The following is a 20,000-nucleotide window of genomic DNA, read 5'->3' as shown; positions in this document are numbered from 1 at the left end:
TTACAATCTTACACATTTTAACTTAATGACTTCTTTACGGCTACACAGCTTCACAACAAACTCCATTCATAACGTCGATGATTTAAAGATGACTTCCCTCTCTGATCATTTAACTAACGTTCAAAAGAAGACTGAAACTGAAACTTTGAATTTTTAGAAAACACGATTTCCTGTTATTACAAGTTATACTTAAATAACGGAGATGTTTGTTATTTTGCATGTCCACTTTACGCAATACAACCAGATTTGATACAGATAAAATACTTATTTGTGTTGATTGTTTTCAACTGTATCAGAGGACACTAAATAACTAAAGGTGACCGATTTATAACTTCACCTTCAAGCTCCATTTCATTTATTTTTTATTTCGAACAAAACTAAAAATACATATACACATACAGCATGTCCCTATATATACATATACATATGCATACATATCCAAATACACACATATATATCTCAACAGTCAAATGGTTCTACTTTAACTTGCAGCTTGTCTAGTCGACACATTGAGAGAATCCCGTTATTGCCAAACTTCGTTCGAAACCTCTGCATTTTACAATTAAGTTTCCTCTCCGCACTTTAAGGAGTTTTAGAAAGCAGATTTAAGTCGTTGTCTTTAATCTTTAGGAACTACAAATATATTCGGCTTTCATCAAAGTCACACAGCAAAACATATTCAAATAGGAAATTGAACTTTATTAAGCGATTCCCTATTCATATAAACTACGACCGCAGAGCCCAGATGTTACGTGTTATCTTAATGAAATACTATAAAGGGAACGTTTTTGCAGTATAATTTATATGCCGATTTTACCATTAGACATTTAACATCTGACAGATATCTTCAGTTATGTTAAAGTAAATATGTATTTGTGCCAATCAGCATAGCGCATTTAAAAGTACAGATTTTCTGTACGGAGTTTGGCGTGAACGTCTCTCCGCAGCAGACATAACTGTGCTTTCCAGAACTTCCGGGACTCACCGGACCAGGTTGAGTGTTTCAGCCGAGTCTAGGATGACAAACACGGTCTGCGGCTGCAGGATCCCGGCCTCCTCCTGCTGCTCCAGCTCGGCTCCGGTTCGGTTCAGGATCTGGTCCGAGTTGACAGCTGACATTTCTCCGGAAAAAGAGACGCTTTAAGGAACAGAAACCGAACAGCACAGAGAGGCGCTTTATTTCCCAGCAGCCACCGGAGGATTAAAGCATGTTTCGGTCAAAGTCTCTGATGCAAAGATATGTGGAGGAAATTACACAACAACAACAACAACTGAACAACTGGTCGCCGGTTCGAGTCCCCCTCGCAGCCTGACACTGAACTACAGACTGGACTACAAATAAACTACAGACAGATAGACAGGCTGCTGTGTGCTGTGAGCATAGACTATAACAGGGTGCGGAGCAGCTGTGTGCATAGATATAGACTTACATAGATATGCACCACACAGATTGGACAACCTCAACCAGACTGTGTTGGACAACTTGGGACAAAAGGGGTTATCCTCCTTATTGTATTATTTATTATTGGTATTTTCCAGGCTGATACTTTTGATTTAATTAATTTAATTGATACTCTTTATTGATCCCCAATGGGGAAATTACAATGTATACTCTGTTGTTATTACACACTACACACAGGCCAGATACACACACACGTTCAGGTCCTTTAAGGCCGTTACACACCAACCAGACGGCCGACCGTCGGCAGGAAAGCCAGTCGGACTGATCAGTCTCCCCGAGTTGGTCCAAAAAGTGCCTCAGAACACTGAAGAGACGAGACGTAATACGTCTCCATAACAGCAGGCGGCGCTAATCTGTATCCAAAAAATGAAAACTGGCAGCTGATTGGACGAACGCGTCACGTGGGTCTGGCTTCTCCCGGACTTTACAACCGACCATCATGGCGTCTTGTTCAGAATACGATCTCATATTGTCCTAAAATAGTTCACCGAAACGTGTTTCTGGAAACATTTGAAGAGAGAAACAGGCCGTGCAGCTGCTGAATCTTCATTTCAGATCAACAAAGGTCAGTTTAGAAGGTTTTCGTCAGATTTTGAGAGGCTCTAGTCACGCTAACATAAGTGCACTGATTCGCTAGTCAAGAACTCCACCAATCAGATTGGTCATTGAGTCCGACTGCCCGCCCTCCGACTCAACATGTCAAATCGGCCCAAATGAAGGCCTTTACATCGCTGATGGAGAGATGTCAGAGTGAGTGGGCTGAGCAGGCTCCCTGAGCAGTTGGGGGTGGTGTGGGGGGTTCGGTGCCTTGCTCAAGAGCACCTTGGCAGTGCCCAGGAGGTGAACTGACATCTCTACAGCTACCAGTCCACCTCCGTACGGGGACTTGAACCAACCCAACGCCTTATTGACTGAGCTACTGCAGAAAATATAATCTCACAGTAAACTAAATGTATATGTATAATATAATATAGTTAAATGTGTCATATCCAAATAACATTTTTTCCATTGTTTTTGCTGTTATATGTATATTATTATTCTGTGTAATAAGTAATGCATTACTGTTCTTTTCACATACTTATAATGCACACTGAGTTTAAATAAAATGATCAAAACAAGCAGGTGTTTTCTAACTGTTCTGTTTCTGTGTTTTGAGGCCGGACTGGACTGATCCACCCCGGACCAATGAGCTGCGGCTCTGCTTACTACACACAGCCAATAGGACTGCGGCTGTGTTCACTCACAGCCAATGAGCTGCCTCTCTCTGTACCTCAGAGCCGCCATCTTGTTTGTTTTCTATTCTTCTGTGACGGGAAGTGTGGCGGGGAAATCCCGTGTGACGACAGCCACACCACGACTGATCGGCCGATCTCAGAGTGACAGGAGAGCCGGCCAATCAGAGGGCCGGAGAGAGGCAGGGGGCGGGGCTGTGTGTTTTTACCAAAAGACTAAATAAAAAGGTTATTATGACAGAGCGTTTCATCAGCACAGATGACATCACAAATTAATGTTTTATTATTTTTTTTCTACTCGTTTGTTTCATGTATATATTTTTATGTTTCTATAATTACCTAAAAATAAGTATTGTAATACTGTTTATCACATATGTGTAATGCATACTAGATTAAAAAAAAAAAAAAAAAAAAAAAGTAAATAATAAAATAAAAATAAAAACAAATAATAATAATAATAATAATAAAAAATTTAAAAATATAAAATAAATAAAAAGTAAATAATAAAATAAAAATAAAAAACAAATAATAATAATAATAAAAAAATTTAAAAATTAAAAATTAAAAATTAAAAACAAATAATAATAATAATAATAATAATAATAATTAAAAATTTAAAAAATATAAAATAAATAAAAAGTAAATAATAAAATAAAAAACAAATAATAATAATAATAATAATAATTAAAAATAAAAAACAAATAATAATAATAATTAAAAATTTAAAAATAAAAAATAAATAAAATGAAATTATAACACACTTTTGTGTTCTGTTCAGAATATTTGGATAAATGTATTTGGATGCTTTTCGCAACATCGTTTATTGAAACTATCCAATAAACCCCCTTATAATATAGAGTTGAAAAAATATATTTTATATTAAAGTATCATAATCTTATATGAAGTAGGCCTGTTACTATTGATATACAGTCAATTCTTATTTTTGTAAAATATTATATATATATATATCTGTTTATTGATTCCATGTTCTGCTTTTTCTTGTGTTGTCACTAGATGGCGATATTATTTCATATGTAAGTGGTTCTGCAGCATTACAATACAGTTTTTTAGAATAATTAATAGTAATAGCGTAGGCGTAATTGACAGGAGAGGGGGGGCAATCCCCCCCAAATAATTCATTCTGGGCTTTTTCAGAAGTTTTTGTTGATTTTTCCAACATTTGTGCTTTTTTCGAGGGTTTTTTGTCGCCTATCTGGAGTTTTTGTATCTTTTTTTAACTTTTTGTTTTTTACAATTTCTGATGTTTTTGCGTTAAAAACACAGCGCTTACAAGCCAGGGAGCGGAGCTCGCTTCCCCGGTGAAAACTAAAGCCTTTCACCCAGAAAATGCGTTTCCCGGGAGTGTTTTAATACAAACAACGATCATTTTCCTAAACTTAACGTCGTTTCGGTGCCTAAATACGCAGATACGCAGAGCTTCTGTTTTTGCTGAACGCCGGAGAGCTCTGCAGCATTTCAGCACACGGCAGATAGTGCTGGACAGGAAGTCGAGCACAGAAAACAAAATAAAACATCTGGTTCATTTTCAAAATAAAATACACTGTGCTCACGGCGGATCATATTTTGCTGCACTACACCCTGAAAACATCATAATGGCATGGTATGGTTCTGTTTATAGAAACAGCATCTTGTTATATCGCGCGATCACACGTGATATCGCGAGATCTCGTGTGTCCTCGTGACTTCAGCTGTCAGTCATGGAGCTGGTGGGTATTGAAGGAAGGCGGAGCACATGCAGCCGTTCCGCAGTTGGTGGAAATCCACCGTAACGCTCATTTTTTCTTGCCTAAATTTAACCGTAATCTCCGCCGAAATGACCGTCAGCTCGCGGTGCTCTGCGCCCTCTGTCACCTATTCTCGGGTAACTGAACCACCAACTACCGCTGATACGACGACAGTGACGAAGGGCATATAATTGCATAAATATCTCACATATTCCATCGCATTTTTTAAGAAAAGTCCCGCATAATCAAGGATTTTTGCCCAAAACAATCACAAAAAAACTCATTTTTCTGGAAGGACTGTTAGTTGGTGAAGTGTCTGACTACGTTTATGTGTAACAGACAGTGATGGAGAAGTCCTGGACTCAACTCGGACTCTTCTTTGGTAGTCTCGCATTGCCAGACCTTCCTCCACAGAGCTGCGGAGGAAGGTCTGACTAGTCCACACAGCATTCCTGGATGGGAGAAAAACGTGCTCTGGTTTATTGGCATTTCTTTAAACCAATCACAATCGTCGTGGGCGGGGCTAAGCTCCGGACGGAGCCACGGTGCCTCTGCTAAATAGTCTCAGGAAGGAGCTGGTTTTGGTGGAACATGTGGACGTTCAAAAGTAGTTTTAGTCGTGCAACAGAAACCTCAGATTGGACAGATAGTCTAGCTAGCTGTCTGGATTTACCCTGCAGAGATCTGAGGAGCAGTTAACCATAGTCCTCACACATCAGCCGGAGGTTAGAACCCCAACACAGAGACAGAGGAAGGGGACGGACATCCGGCCGAAATGACGGACATCTGGCAGATCTTCCGGCGGCACGGAGCGATCTCGGAAAATGAAACATCATCGATTGCAACACTGAGCAGAAGTAGATACACACTCAGGTCAGTTTTTATGTTTTTATTTAATGTATAACCTCAAACATTTCTCATTGTATTTTCTTACAGAAGATGATGGGAAACGACAGGATGGAAGGCAGTGGCCGGCCACTTACCAATAACCTGCAATCAATCAATCAATCAATCAATCAATTAATTAATTAATCGATCAATATTCAATAATAACAAGATACCAGAAACTACACCAGGAAGCAGAAGAATACACACAACCAAAGCTGCTGTTACACCCGGAGAGAGAGAGAGAGAGAGAGAGACAGAGAGAGAGAGACAGAGAGAGAATGAGAGACAGAGAGAGAGACAGAGAGACAGAAAGAGAGACAGAGAGAGAGACAGAGAGAGAGAGACAGAGAGAGAGACAGAGAGACAGAGAGAGAGACAGAGAGAGAGAGAGAGAGAGAGAGAGAGAGAGAGACAGAGACACAGAGAGAGAGACACAGAGAGAGAGACAGAGACAGAGAGAGAGAGAGAGACAGAGAGAGAGACAGAGAGAGAGAGACAGAGACAGAGAGAGAGAGACAGAGAGAGAGAGAGAGAGAGAGAGAGAGACAGAGACAGAGAGAGTGAGAGAGAGAGAGAGAGACAGAGAGAGAGAGACAGAGAGAGAGAGAGAGAGACAGAGAGAGAGAGAGAGAAAGACAGAGAGAGTGAGAGACAGAGAGAGAGACAGAGAGAGTGAGAGAGAGAGAGATGATGGTGGATGATGTCATGGCAGCCCGGTTGACACGCTGCTCCCGGAACCCGGCGGTTGCTGTAGCAACGTGTCAGGAGATAAGAATTCCGGTCACCTCCTCTGATTGGTTGTTAAAGAGTTCCGTGTCATAAATTAGCTTTATATAATGTATTTGGTGATGTTTAGACATTTATTAACATCGTTTGTTGTTTGTTTTCGTCAAAGATCCTCTGTAGCTAAAGAGAGCACATTACAAGCAGCGCCAACGGTGTGAAGCGGGCCTCACTTCCTGTTTCCTAAAGGGGCGTGGCCTCGTTTGTCTTGTGAACGTCGCGTGGGTGGATGAAAAGTTATATTTGTATAGGCTAGTTAATATTTTCTTTTGCTAACGTTAGATATTTACACAGCTAAAAGACATATTTAGCATTATAGCTCAATTAAATGTTTTCAAATTAGCATTTTTTTCAAACAATTTTCGCCCAACAGCAACGTTATCCGTGTCGCCAGATCTCGCGAGAGTTTGTTCCTGAGACAGAAACAGGTCTCAATCTAGGTTCATTTTCTCCTGATGTGTCCGTCTGAAACATAACGTTTGAGTGTCAGAATGTTCTGGAGATATGTGGCTTGTTGAAGAATGGCTCCAATATTTACTTTGGTGACTACGGGGCGAGAGCATCGCTCATAATCTGTGTTCACGTTCACTTCTCCCGTTGGGATCAACACACTCAGGACGTCCCGCTAGTCTCCTAAAGAGACGTGGCGGCGGACAAACCCACGGGACACACAGACAGAGGGCCCTATTTTAACGATCTAAGCGCACGGCGTTTAGGGCGTGTATAAATCCACTTTTGCTAGTTTGACGGTAGTAAAAAGGGTCCGTGTGCCGGGCGCATGGTTCTAAAGGGTTGACCTTAGTGTCTTCATTAATCAGAGGTGTGTTTTGGGCGTAACATGCAATCAACCAATCAGAGATCATCTCCCATTCCCTTTAAAAGCCAGGCGCGTTTGGACCTTGGAGCATTGCTGTTATGATGGAGGATTTGCACCTTAATATTTGTAGCCTAGGAGCATTTTACTAATGCTCTGTTAAAATAACAATGAAATGCTGCATTATTGACTTTAGACCAGGTTTTTGATGGTCAATGGTGCCATCACTTCCCACTGCCTCAAAATAGCAATACTCCCAGAATACACCTGAACATACCTTCCTGTAAGACCAGCGCGCCCAGAATGCACCTGAACACACCTCCCTGTAAGACCAGCACGCCCAGAATGCACCTGAACACACCTCCCTGTAAGACCAGCACGCCCAGAATGCAACTGAACACACCTCCCTGTAAGACCAGCACGCCCAGAATGCACCTGAACACACCTTCCTGTAAGACCAGCACGCCCATGGGCCACAGATGGGTGCAGGTGCATTTGCTGTTTAAACAACGTGGGCGCTGGACGGGAAACTGACAACTGGGTCGGTTTTAAACTAGCAAAGACACTTCAGCTTCATCTCGGCGAATGAAATCTGTGTAACAAGGGTGAAAATCGTGACGGGCTCCACGGTAACAGCAGCCAATAACAGTCCTTAACTCTGTGACCGTCTGACGAAGAGGAATCAGAGGAAGCTTGAGATGATGAAGATGTGTCACATCAGCATCAACACGGGAAGTTTTTAAAAAGGAACATGATAATAATAACACTTTGGACTACAAAATTACAAATAAATACAAAACCACAGACTGTAACTGAACACCGACAGCGACCGAGTCGTCTGATTTGGCACAAAAGTTCAATAAAATTCAGAAACTGTAAGGCAAAAATACGTGATGACACCAAAACAATTGAACCAGCTCCGACCGGACAGAACCAGTTGGAACCAGCTGTGGTGCTAACTACAACTAAACTGGGTTACAGCCAGTGGTGTAGTCTACGTATTACGCAGGAGTACGGAGTATACCCACTAGGAAAGGTCAAAGATTTCAGTATACCCACTTACAAAAACGTAAGGATACCGTTACATAACGATGATTGTTTTGTGAGAGAACTTTCACACTTATTTTCATAAATTCACGCTCGATGGTGTTTTAAGCCCCCAACGTCTCCTTCCAGGCATCGGTGTGACCAATGACTTCAAGGAACCTAACCCTAACCATTGCTTAATCCTAGTGCTTTCCAGGCAGCGCTGCTAGGCTAGTTGGAGCCGGTTACCTCCAGGATCTGTGCTAAGCTAGACTAGATGGAGCTAGTTACCTCCAGGATCTGTGCTAAGCTAGGCTAGATGGAGCTGGTTACCTCCAGGATCTGTGCTAAGCTAGGCTAGATGGAGCTGGTTACCTCCAGGATCTGTGCTAAGCTAGGCTAGATGGAGCCGGTTACCTCCAGGATCTGTGCTAAGCTAGGCTAGCGCTGGGTGCGTCAGACAGAGTAAAAACACGTACGGAGATGAGAAGGGTATGTCTGGACTTATCTAACTCTGGGGCATACGGGGAATAAGACAAAGTCCCAATAAGTCGGCGTGGTCCTTTATAACACCAATAAACTAAATTTACCCCATCTGTGTTGCAGGTCGCCTAGGAACAACAACACTGCGCAAATTTGAAATGAACTAATGTGAGTCACTAAAGTAGCTAGCTATATGAAACAAAAGCAAATTTAAACTACACTCTGTGTTTTGGTAAGCCTTCCCCTGAAGCTATACTGCCGCTTCGAGTGACGCTGCAGCAGACGTTAACGTTACAGAAACTACAGGAAATTAGCCAGATGAGGCTAGTGATTTACGCAGTATCGTTACAAAAAACCGACGGGGTTGTCGCTCTGGGACGGGTGAGTCTAATGCTGGGAGGGAAAAAATGACAGTATACTCTCTACAGAAAAACAAGACTACACCACTGGTTACAGCTGACTAGCACCGGCTCTAACTGGTTCAGACTGGCTGTAAATAAACCAATTAAAGCTTAGTTTTACTGGTTACACAGACAGTAAGTGGCTCTGCTAACAGGCGGTAAGTGGCTCTGATAACAGGCGGCAAATGGCTCTGCTAACAGGCGGCAGGTGGCTCTGCTAACAGGCGGTAAGTGGCTCTGCTAACAGGCGGCAGGTGGCTCTGCTAACAGGCGGTAAGTGGCTCTGCTAACAGGCGGTAAGTGGCTCTGATAACAGGCAGCAAGTGGCTCTGCTAACAGGCGGCAAATGGCTCTGCTAACAGGCGGTAGGTGGCTCTGCTAACAAGCGGTAAGTGGCTCTGCTAACAGGCGGCAAGTGGCTCTGCTAACAGGCGGCAAGTGGCTCTGCTAACAGGCGGTAAGTGGCTCTGCTAACAGGTGGCACGTGGCTCTGCTAACAGGCGGTAAGTGGCTCTGCTAACAAGCGGTAAGTGGCTCTGCTAACAGGCGGCAGGTGGCTCTGCTAACTGATAACTGATCCCTGTGTGTTTCATATCAAAATGTTCAGAACAAACTCAGCTTTCCGCATAGTGACGCCCAAATCTGTCCCAGAGCACCGTGTAAAGAGATAATTTGGCGCTAAAGCTGAAACGTTGATGTTCGCGTTTTGAAATTCCTCAAATCTTTTTTCAAAAAAAAAACAACAACCTTAACTTATGATGTGTTGTACGATTTGTTTCGGTGCTTGACGTGAGTTTACCAAAGTCTTTAGGGTTATATATGATTAAAATAGTAAATAAATGTCTGGAATGATCGCTTTTTGAATAGTTTGTTTTGTGAAACGTTGTTTGGACGCATCGGTGCGTCCTTCGTCCTCAGAGGGGTTAAATGGAAAGTAGCCTACTTAAAATATGACTCGACTGTAAAAAGCTTTTGTTTTGGGAAATGCTAACGTAACATGTCATCACACCAGGGATTATTTGTGGTGTCTGTGTACTTTGATCCCCTCTCTATCTCTTTATATACCACATCTTTGAATAATTGCATAACAATAACTAAGGCCCTGTTTACACGATGACGCTAAATATTTTATCGGATGTGCCTTTCGTTTAAACGCCGACGGCGTTTTTTGGGGCTTAAAAACGCAAAAAAGTAAAACCACCCTCCAGAGTGGACATCTTAAAAATGCTCCACCGTCGCGTTCCCGTCTAAAGGGTAAAAACGCAAAAGTCTGAAGACAGCGGTGTGGAGAGAGACGAGAAAAAGGCGTCCAGGTAGTCTGTTGTTACGGAGTGAGCTACAGACATTATAGGCTCCTGTTATCTAAAAGATTTTCAATGTAATGGCTCAATATGTAAATGATTTTGACAATGTGGATAAGGTTGTTATAGTTCGATGACCATATGTAGGCTGTTCATTTGAGTAGGCGACAACGTTGCGGATGAAGAGAAAGAGAGAGAGAGAGAGGCAGCGAAGGGTCTGCTTCAGCCTCTCGCTCTCAAGCAGCGGCTGAAGGGCTGAAGGCTCAGGATACTGGTGGTGCTCCCGTAGCTGCTGTGCTGGGGCTCATCACGGTCGACTGTGCCGGTCATCATCAGACAAACATGCAACTCCACCTCCTCGTCTTTCCAGACAAGCTTTTGTTGTTCGCTTCGTAAAGATGAAAGAAGGTGCAGGAATTCATAAATTGGAGTCAGATTTGACAGGCCTTAGGGTCTTATTTCGGACAAATTCCCTCTACGCTATCATTACAGCGCCGCCATTATAAATAAACAGGGACTAGCATCTCTGCTACTGCTGAGTGTTTATCTAACGTTAGCTTTGTCGTCACATAAAAACTCTGAGCTTGACAGGCCACCCGTGAATGTTTAGCTAACGCAGTAATCAACGTTAGCTTTTTGGGAAACTGAGGTTGCTCTCTCAACACAGCGAGCATCTGCGGATGTTCACGGGAGTCTAAAGTCGCTAATGAATGTAATAAACAGTACACTGCCTCTGTTTGTTTTCAATTACAGCCTTCTAGTTAGCCTCCTAGCTCCAGCTAGCTCACATTAGCAGGTCCTCACATCTCTGCAAAACATCTGAGCAAATATTTCAAGCAGGCGTCATTTTTAATGTAAATTTCCCATCTAAAAAAATGTATTTATGTGATAATTGAATTATTTTCATCTATTTATAACCGGCTCAAACTGGTGTAAGAGACGGTAGCTGGTTATAAACTGGTATCCAGCCCAAAATAACAACAAGAAATACTTAAAAACATAAACTGATATATTAGCCAATGACGTCACTGTATACTGAATACTGTTTAGGTTTGAATACGTGCTTTTGGCACATGAAGAGAAAGTGCACACTGGACTGACACAACAACACTGTTCAACTGTATCATACAAACACTGGTCAGATCCGGTCCGAACCAGTCAGGACTGGTCGGAACCAGTCTGCAAAAGACTCTGAAAATAGAAAGAAAATAAAAGTCATAGAAAAGAATTAAAATAACCAACAACTGCTCAACAGAAGTCACTCAGATTGAAATTTAAAACATGTTTCACCACACTGAGACAACTGGTGATGATGGGAACTGTAAGGCTGAGATACTGGGGGGAGGGGTGTCTGCTTTACACGCCAAACACACGCTAGAAACACACCGGGACGTCCAGAGCCACAATCAGACTGAGCACCGTGTTAGCGACTGAGCTGTAAAGTTTCAAGAAGAGTTCAACATTTACAGGAATCCAGTTTTTAAAATGTTTTGGGGAGCCGGATGTTTCGTATTAGTTTCATCTCTGTGTCCGGGACATGGTTAGCATAGCTTAGCGAAAAGACTGGAAGCCGGGGAACTGCTAACGTAGCTTAGCGAAAAGACTGGAAGCTGGGAAACTGCTAGCGTAGCTTAGCGAAAAGACTGGAAGCCGGGGAACTGCTAACGTAGCGTAGCGAAAAAGACTGGAAGCCGGGTTACTGCTAACGTAGCTTAGCTAAAAGACTGGAAGCCTGGGGAAACTGCTAGCCTAGCTTAGCGAAAAGACTGGAACCTGGGGGAAACTGCTAACGTAGCTTAGCGAACAGACTGGAAGCCAGGGAAACTGCTAATGTAGCTTAGCGAAAAGACTGGAAGCCGGGGAACTGCTAACGTAGCGTAGCGAAAAAGACTGGAAGCCGGGTTACTGCTAACGTAGCTTAGCTAAAAGACTGGAAGCCTGGGGAAACTGCTAGCCTAGCTTAGCGAAAAGACTGGAAGCCGGGGAACTGCTAACGTAGCGTAGCGAAAAAGACTGGAAGCCGGGTTACTGCTAACGTAGCTTAGCGAAAAGACTGGAAGCCGGGTTACTGCTAACGTAGCTTAGCTAAAAGACTGGAAGCCTGGGGAAACTGCTAGCCTAGCTTAGCGAAAAGACTGGAAGCCGGGGAACTGCTAACGTAGCTTAGCGAAAAAGACTGGAAGCCGGGTTACTGCTAACGTAGCTTAGCGAAAAGACTGGAACCTGGGGGAAACTGCTAACGTAGCTTAGCGAAAAGACTGGAAGCCGGGGAACTACTAATGTAGCTTAGCGAAAAAACTGAAAGCTGGGAAACTGATAGCGTAGCTTCGGAAAAAGACTGGAAGCCAGGGGAAACTGCTAGCGTAGCTTAGCAAAAAGACTGGAAGCCGGGAAACTGCTAACGTAGTTTAGCGAAAAGACTGGAAGCTGGGGGAAACTGCTAGCATAGCTTAGCGAAAAGACTGGAAGCCTGGGAAAAGTGCTAGCCTAGCTTAGCAGGTGAAAGTGATATACATCTGAAACATCTGACACAGAACGAGAGTATTTACTGAAACGTGGGATTGTTCCTTTTAGCTTCATCCTGTTAGCTGTGAATCTAAAGTGTGGAGCCAACATGGCCGTCCCTGAAACCCAAACAGTCTGATTGGCTCTGGCTTTGTGGAGGTCTGCAGAGTGCGGAGGGACAGCGAGCGTTAACCTTTAACCTTTACATAGTCTCATGACCGAGGGGTCACGGGAGAATAAATTATATTTACAAAATCTTTACTCTTTGTTTTCTTCTTGCATCAACTTGCATCAAGCAAACATCAAACACAACCCAGACTCATAAACACGGAAATATCCAACAAGAAGTCTGTTCAGTTCATCATAGCATCAGATAGATTCATCAGAATAACAATAATAATATTAATAATATTTTTTACTATCAAAACACTTTGTCCAAAAGGTGTTTATAGAGACAGAGAGAGAGAAATACTGGACAACTGGAAGTCAACATGATAAAAACAACTGAAGTATTTTCTTTTGGGTTCGGTATAGACTCCGTCTAATTGCTGGATTCCTTCCCGAAATCCCAGGAAACAGCGACCACCGAGTCCATCTGACCCGGAGAAGTTCAGAAACATGAAGGTTTACAGTCCAGTCTTGATTCTGGGTTCCTCCTAATGTCCGCGTCTGTCTTAAAAAACTCTTTTTTTTAAACTTTTTACATCCAACTCAAAAAAACAAAACCTTCATCATCATCATCTGGGACTGAGATCATCGGCGTCCTGCAGAAGCCTCGTATCTAACGGGATCAGTACGGTGTAACTTTGGTTTTAGAAGCGGGGGGAGACACAAAACAGGGGGGTCTGTCTGGGGGTCCTCCGCAAGAAAAACGTTTTCTATTTGAATCCCATTTCCTGCATTTCTACCATTGAAATAAAATGGATTGAAAGGCCATTGACACAACGAAATGGAGATTGTTGTTAGTTGTCGTAGTGACAATTGGCGTCAGTGGGGCCGTAAACTGTGTCGCATATTTAGACGCGCTTGGTCGGGACTCTTGGCGTCACTTTTTGACGCTATGGGTCGGGACAAGAACGGGACATGAACGCCGGCCTCTTGGGTGAAAGTCCTGTGTTGTTTGAACCATCAACCCCCCCCCCCACCCAACCAGCCTAGAGCTAAAGATCTCTTAATTTATATCATTTTATACGGACTTGGGCCAGGCTTGGGCCGGGTTTGGGCCGGGCTTGGGCCGGGCTTGGGCCGGGCTCGGGCTCCGGGTTGCGTGGTAAATGAGCGGTCTGGTGATGAGTTTCGAGTAGCGTGTAAATGGACGCTGAGGAGGTGAAACGGAGGCTGGACTCTGGAGGACTTATTTTATTTATTTGTTCCAACTTCCAAGTGGCCGATAGCCTCCGTTAGTCATGAATACATTATGTTAAAAAATGTATAAATGACAAAAGGCAAAAGAGCTGTGTGTGTGTGTGTGTGTGTGTGTGTGTGTGTGTGTGTGTGCGTGAGCACATTTGAATAATGTCGGGCTGTAAACGCTTTCAGGCTTTTAAAAAGCTGTCAATCAAAATGTACTTGTCGGGCTCGGGCCTTGTTGGGCCGAACCTTTAAGGCCCGATTACAGCTCTAAACCAGCCTCCCCTACGCAATGTCTCTCTTAATACTACGTCATCTTACAGCGCCGCGGAGATGCTGCTCTGCCCGGTACGTTCCATACACACCCTTAAGGGTGATTTTTGTGTCGTATCTGACGCCGGGAGCGAGTATTTGCCGAGTTGGGAGTGAGAACGGGTTGAGACATCATGGCCACTGCCGGTGTTGACGGAGAAACAACAGAACTGGAAAAGCCTCCTGGTTCCCTGAAGTCACCGTGTGGCAACATTTCACCTTCCCCCGTGAGAGAGTTATGGAAACAAACAAAGGTAAAGCATGTGGGCTCAAGACGGTGCGTTCATGTGCACCTCGTTAAACTAATGGTGCATTCAATTGCACCTAGTAAACTCTGAGAAACTCAAACTGTTGTTGCTCAAAGTACCCTTCTGCCAGCTAGTGGGTCTTACTGTGGCATTGCCGTCCCTGCTGAAAAGGAACGTTTACATCAAAAATGTAATCAAATTGTGTATTTGGAGAATTGTGACACCCCTAATAATTATTATTAACTGATGATTATTGTTGTGCTAATATTAAAAATAAGCTATAAATGTTAAAGAGATTTCTTCAGGATCGCGATGAACCGCCTCAGTGATTTTATTAAAACCTGCAATACTCAACTTCACCAGCAGACGGCAGAGAGGCTTCAGGTAGAATGAGTCCATGCCTCGGAGCAGAGGCTGCTGGGAAATGTAGTTTACCTCCAGACAGGGTGATTTGATTGGCAGGTTCGGAGGTCAGACAGCAGCAGTGGAGTTTAAAACTCAAACAAACACAAAGAAGAGTTTTTTCTTCAAGGGACATTTAGGGTCTTTTAAGTGCATTTTAAAGAGGACACATCAGTCTTTTGTCTCTCTCGTGTTTTAAAAATCTCACAGCATCTCCTCCTTTCCTGCTGAAGGAAACCAGAACGTTATCTTTAACAAACGGGGAAGAACCTCTTGTTGACAGTCTGTGGCGCCAGCAGCAGATCCACTCCTCAGTTGGACTCCAACGTGTGTCTATGTGTGCTTGTTTATTCAGTTTCACTCGGGTGAGATTGATGACGGTCGTTGTGTTTGTTGTGTTGTTGTTAAGGTCTTCCCACGCCTGTTTGCTTCTCAGGATCAGAGACCAGAACCTGGACCTGGATCAGTGAGGGTCCAGATCACATCAGAACGTAGTCGACGGCATTCTCATTAACCCTTCTGTTGTCCTCGGGTCAACATTTTTGACCCATTTTCAAAAAGTTTTTATAAGAGAAATGTGGGTTTCTTTCAACCAAATTGTCAAAATAAATAATGTTGTGATTGGGCTTCACACCAATCACAACCGTCGAGGCGGGCTCTACACCAATCACAACCGTCGAGGCGGGCTTCACACCAATCACAACCGTTGAGGCGGGCTCTACACCAATCACAACCGTCGAGGCGGGCTCTACACCAATCACAACCGTCGAGGCGGGCTTCACACCAATCACAACCGTTGAGGCGGGCTCTACACCAATCACAACCGTCGAGGCGGGCTTTACACCAATCACAACCGTTGAGGCGGGCTTTACACCAATCACAATTTTTTGTCAAAAATTTGGCGCTTTGTTTTATGTTTTAGTCACTTTTTCGACATTTTTGAAGCTATTACAACATTTAGGACGTTTTTTTGTTATGTTCTGGGAATTTTTGTCAAAAATTTGGCACAATTTGTTTATGTTTTTGCCACTTTTTTGAACATTTTTGCGCTTTTCACAAGGTTTTTGGCACTTCTCCGTAATTTTTTACCCTATTTCTGACAAAACATTCTAATGCTATAAAATTGAATAAAACATATATAACATATATTTTACTTGTGAAGAGCGTCGTACAGAACCATCCACGTTATTTATTTTGACAGTTTTGGTTGAAAGAAACCCAAATTTCTGAATGAATGACGATGCGCGACAATCGCTCCGTACGTCAAAAGACTTTTACGCGCATTTGTCGGGTCGGCTGTGGTCAGTTTAAAGCCCCGGTCGTACGATATCGTACAAAAACGTACGCACAACATCCCGTACGATATCCTACGGGATCACCGTTTCAGAGGCCGTTGCAGTTGAGTTTAGCCAACAAAAGGTGACTACGCTCGGTCTCGTTCTGATGCCTAAAGCTTCTGTATCTCGGTCCGATTTCAACACCAGATTTCTTTCACGGGTCCGTAACTTTCAGAAAAAGAAAAAGGGTTTCTGGGTTTTTTATATGTCTGAAGGTAAATGAACAGTGTTGCTGCTAGGCTGGAGTTTTAACAGGGAGAGAGTGACGTTGTCCGACCCTCTGCAGGGGTTGATGGGTTTGTCTGCTTGCTGGTTTTTCATATTTCAGCGAGAAACACGTTTAAGCTCACAGCTGATAACTGAAATGTTACCCAGATGTTACCGAACGCCAGATAAGTTCATAACAGCAGCTGTCAGGGCGGATGAATGTGCTTCATGTTCCAGGAAAACGTCCAATCAGAGAGCGTCTGCTTACTGCGGAGGGATCAACTCACTCATTTCATAGCCACGAGCGCCTAGGCTTATGGGTACTGTAGTGTTTACGACCAAACTGAAGGGGGGAGAAAACACGTTGGTTTTCATTTTTCCTGGGAGGACTGACTTTTGGGAGAAGAGGCCCCCGCCCCACCTCGAGCTGCGCTCAGCGTCACCATAACCACCGTCTGGTTCCCGTTGTCTAAAGGCGCCGACACACCAACCCGATAATCGGCCGTTGGACAGTCTGGCGAGGTCGGTGACTCGAGTCTGGTCGGTGTGTTCGTGCCGTCGTCCGTTGGAGGAGCTGTCGGCCTTCATTTTGGCCGACCTGACATGCTCAGACGGAGACAGGACAGTCGGACTCAGTGACCCATCTGATTGGTGGAGAGCTAACCCGGAAACAGGGAGCGGGATGAGCGTGACTAGAGTCTCTCAACATCTGATGAAGATCTGTTAAACTGACCTTTGTTGATCTGAAATGAAGATTCAGCAGCTGCACGGCCTGTTTCTCTCTTCAGATGTTTCCAGAAACACGTTACGGTGAACTATTTTAGTCCAATATGAGATCGTATTCTGAACGAGACGCCATGATGGTCGGGGAGCAGCCAGACCCACGTGACGCGTTCGTCCAATCAGCTGCCGGTTTTCATTTTTTTGGGCGACAATCCAGATTGGCGCCGCCTGCTGTTATGGAGACGTATTACGTCTCGTCTCTTCGGTGTTCTGAGGAACCTTTTGGACCAACTCGGGGACACTGATCAGTCCGACCGGCTTTCCTGCCGACGGTTGGCCGTCTGGTTGGTGTGTAACGGCCGTCTGGTTGGTGTGTAACGGCCGTCTGGTGGGTGTGTAACGGCCGTCTGGTGGGTGTAACGGCCGTCTGGTCGGTGTGTAACGGCCGTCTGGTGGGTGTGCGACGTCTGGTGGGTGTAACGGCCGTCTGGTGGGTGTGTAACGGCCGTCTGGTCGGTGTGTAACGGCCGTCTGGTCGGTGTGTAACGGCCGTCTGGTCGGTGCGTAACGGCCGTCTGGTCGGTGTGTAACGGCCGTCTGGTGGGTGCGTAACGGCCGTCTGGTCGGGTGTGTAACGGCCGTCTGGTGGGTGTGTAACGGCCGTCTGGTTGGTGTGTAACGGCCGTCTGGTTGGCGCGTAACGGCCGTCTGGTGGGTGCGTAACGGCCGTCTGGTGGGCGCGTAACGGCCGTCTGGTGGGTGTGTAACGGCCGTCTGGTGGGTGTGTAACGGCCGTCTGGTTGGTGTGTAACGGCCGTCTGGTGGGTGTGTAACGGCCGTCTGGTCGGTGTGTAACGGCCGTCTGGTGGGTGCGTAACGGCCGTCTGGTCGGTGCGTAACGGCCGTCTGGTCGGTGCGTAACGGCCGTCTGGTCGGTGCGTAACGGCCCTCTGGTGGGTGTGTAACGGCCGTCTGGTCGGGTGTGTAACGGCCGTCTGGTCGGGTGTGTAACGGCCGTCTGGTGGGTGTGTAACGGCCGTCTGGTGGGTGTGTAACGGCCGTCTGGTGGGTGTGTAACGGCCGTCTGGTCGGGTGCGTAACGGCCGTCTGGTTGGGTGTGTAACGGCCGTCTGGTCGGGTGTGTAACGGCCGTCTGGTGGGTGTGTAACGGCCGTCTGGTTGGTGCGTAGCGGCCCTCTGGTGGGTGTGTAACGGCCGTCTGGTCGGTGCGTAACGGCCGTCTGGTCGGTGCGTAACGGCCGTCTGGTCGGTGCGTAACGGCCCTCTGGTGGGTGTGTAACGGCCGTCTGGTTGGTGTGTCAGAGCCCTAACAGTAACCAGCCTGCAGCGTCACTGATTTACTAATCTCTATGAACAGATATCTGCATATGAATACAGGATCTGTTGGCAACACGACAAGATTTTTGGTATCGGAAGCGTTCTGGTTTCCGTTTAGTTAATCTCTGAACTAACAGTTATCAGCTGTATTTATTTACCTTTTTTTAAAAGATTAACTGCATTCATTTGCAGATAACTGTTTAAAGTTCAAATTAACCACAATGTCATCTGGACCCAGAACACAAGAGAAAGTTCGGACTCGGACTGTAAACAATAACTGGAGCACGGAAGAGGAGTTCTCGGTCCCGGGAACCCCAACAGAGAGAGACGCCATCTTGTGTCTGACGGGGAGGAGGAATCATGCAGTGTGTGTGTGTGTGTGTGTGTGTGTGTCTCTGTGTGTGTGTGTGTGTGTGTGTGTGTGTGTGTGTGTATGTGTGTGTGTGTGTATGTATGTGTGTGTGTGTCTCTGTGTGTGTGTGTGTGTGTGTGTGTGTGTGTGTGTGTGTGTGTGTGTGTGTGTGTGTGTGTGTGTGTGTGTGTGTGTGTGTGTGTGTGTGTGTGTGCTGTGTGTGTGTGTGTGTGTGTGTGTGTGTGTGTGTGTGTGTGCGTGAGCGTGTGCGTGAGTGTGTGTGTGTGCGTGCCCGTGCGTGCCCGTGCGTGAGTCTGTGTGTGTGTGTGCGTGTGCGTGTGTGTGTGTGTGTTGTATCAGCTATGCGTGTATGAACATGTTTTGTAACGGTTTCCATTAGCGACCGGTCTTCATTCTAGCCATCCTTTCTTGTCCGACAGAATCACGTGTTTTCTCCCTCCGCCGCGGCCGTCAGCTCCTCCGTCTCCTCCTCTAGCCGCTCCACGATTGGCCGGTAGACCGGAGGCTCCTCCCCCCTGCCGGCCCTCAGCAGGACGTCCATCCACCGCCGCTGCAGCTCCTCCCCGTCGGCGCTGAAGTACAGCGTCAGGTGACTCTGGGAGATCTTGAAGGCGTGTCGGCGCTCCAGGCGGTCACATGACTCGGGAAGGGAGACCTCAAAGCCAATCAGAGGCACGCTGCGCTGCGCCTTTACATCCTGGGGGAGGAAGATCACAAATACAGAGTGCATCATGGGTATTATTACACCATACTTTCTTTAGTCCGGGACAGAAGGAACATTTAGTCTTTAGTCTGGTTCTGCTTTTCTGAGTTTGCCAGTCAGTTATGTACTGCCCTGAAACCTCCCCAATAACCCCTAAAACCTCCTAAAGACCCCTGAAACCTCCTAAATACCCCTGAAACCTCCTAAATACCCCTGAAACCTCCCCAAGAACGCCTAAAACCTCCTAAAGATCCCTGAAACCTCCTATATACCCCTGAAAACCTCCCTAATAGACCCCTAAAACCTCCTAAAGACCCCCTGAAAACCTCCCAAAGATCCCTGAAACCTCCTATAGACCCCTGAAACC

General features: G+C 45.2%; 2 protein-coding genes across 2 annotated transcripts in view; both read right to left on the bottom strand.

The window, feature by feature from the left end:
* The window catches only part of tfe3a (transcription factor binding to IGHM enhancer 3a), a 31,193-nt gene extending 29,794 nt beyond the window's left edge, over positions 1-1,399 (bottom strand). The window contains exon 1 of the mRNA XM_078254116.1: positions 986-1,399. Coding sequence (XP_078110242.1) covers positions 986-1,119 — 134 coding nt within the window. The 5' untranslated portion in view covers positions 1,120-1,399. The remainder of the gene's footprint in view (positions 1-985) is intronic.
* Positions 1,400-18,431: 17,032 nt separating this feature from the next.
* The window catches only part of fgd1 (FYVE, RhoGEF and PH domain containing 1), a 42,540-nt gene continuing 40,971 nt past the window's right edge, over positions 18,432-20,000 (bottom strand). The window contains exon 18 of the mRNA XM_078254114.1: positions 18,432-19,627. Coding sequence (XP_078110240.1) covers positions 19,352-19,627 — 276 coding nt within the window. The 3' untranslated portion in view covers positions 18,432-19,351. The remainder of the gene's footprint in view (positions 19,628-20,000) is intronic.

The sequence above is a fragment of the Sander vitreus genome, chromosome 7, assembly GCF_031162955.1.
Source record: "Sander vitreus isolate 19-12246 chromosome 7, sanVit1, whole genome shotgun sequence".
Lineage (NCBI taxonomy): Eukaryota > Metazoa > Chordata > Actinopteri > Perciformes > Percidae > Sander > Sander vitreus.
Note: the sequence above shows the minus strand (reverse complement) of the source record. Positions and strands in the feature narration are given on the sequence as shown.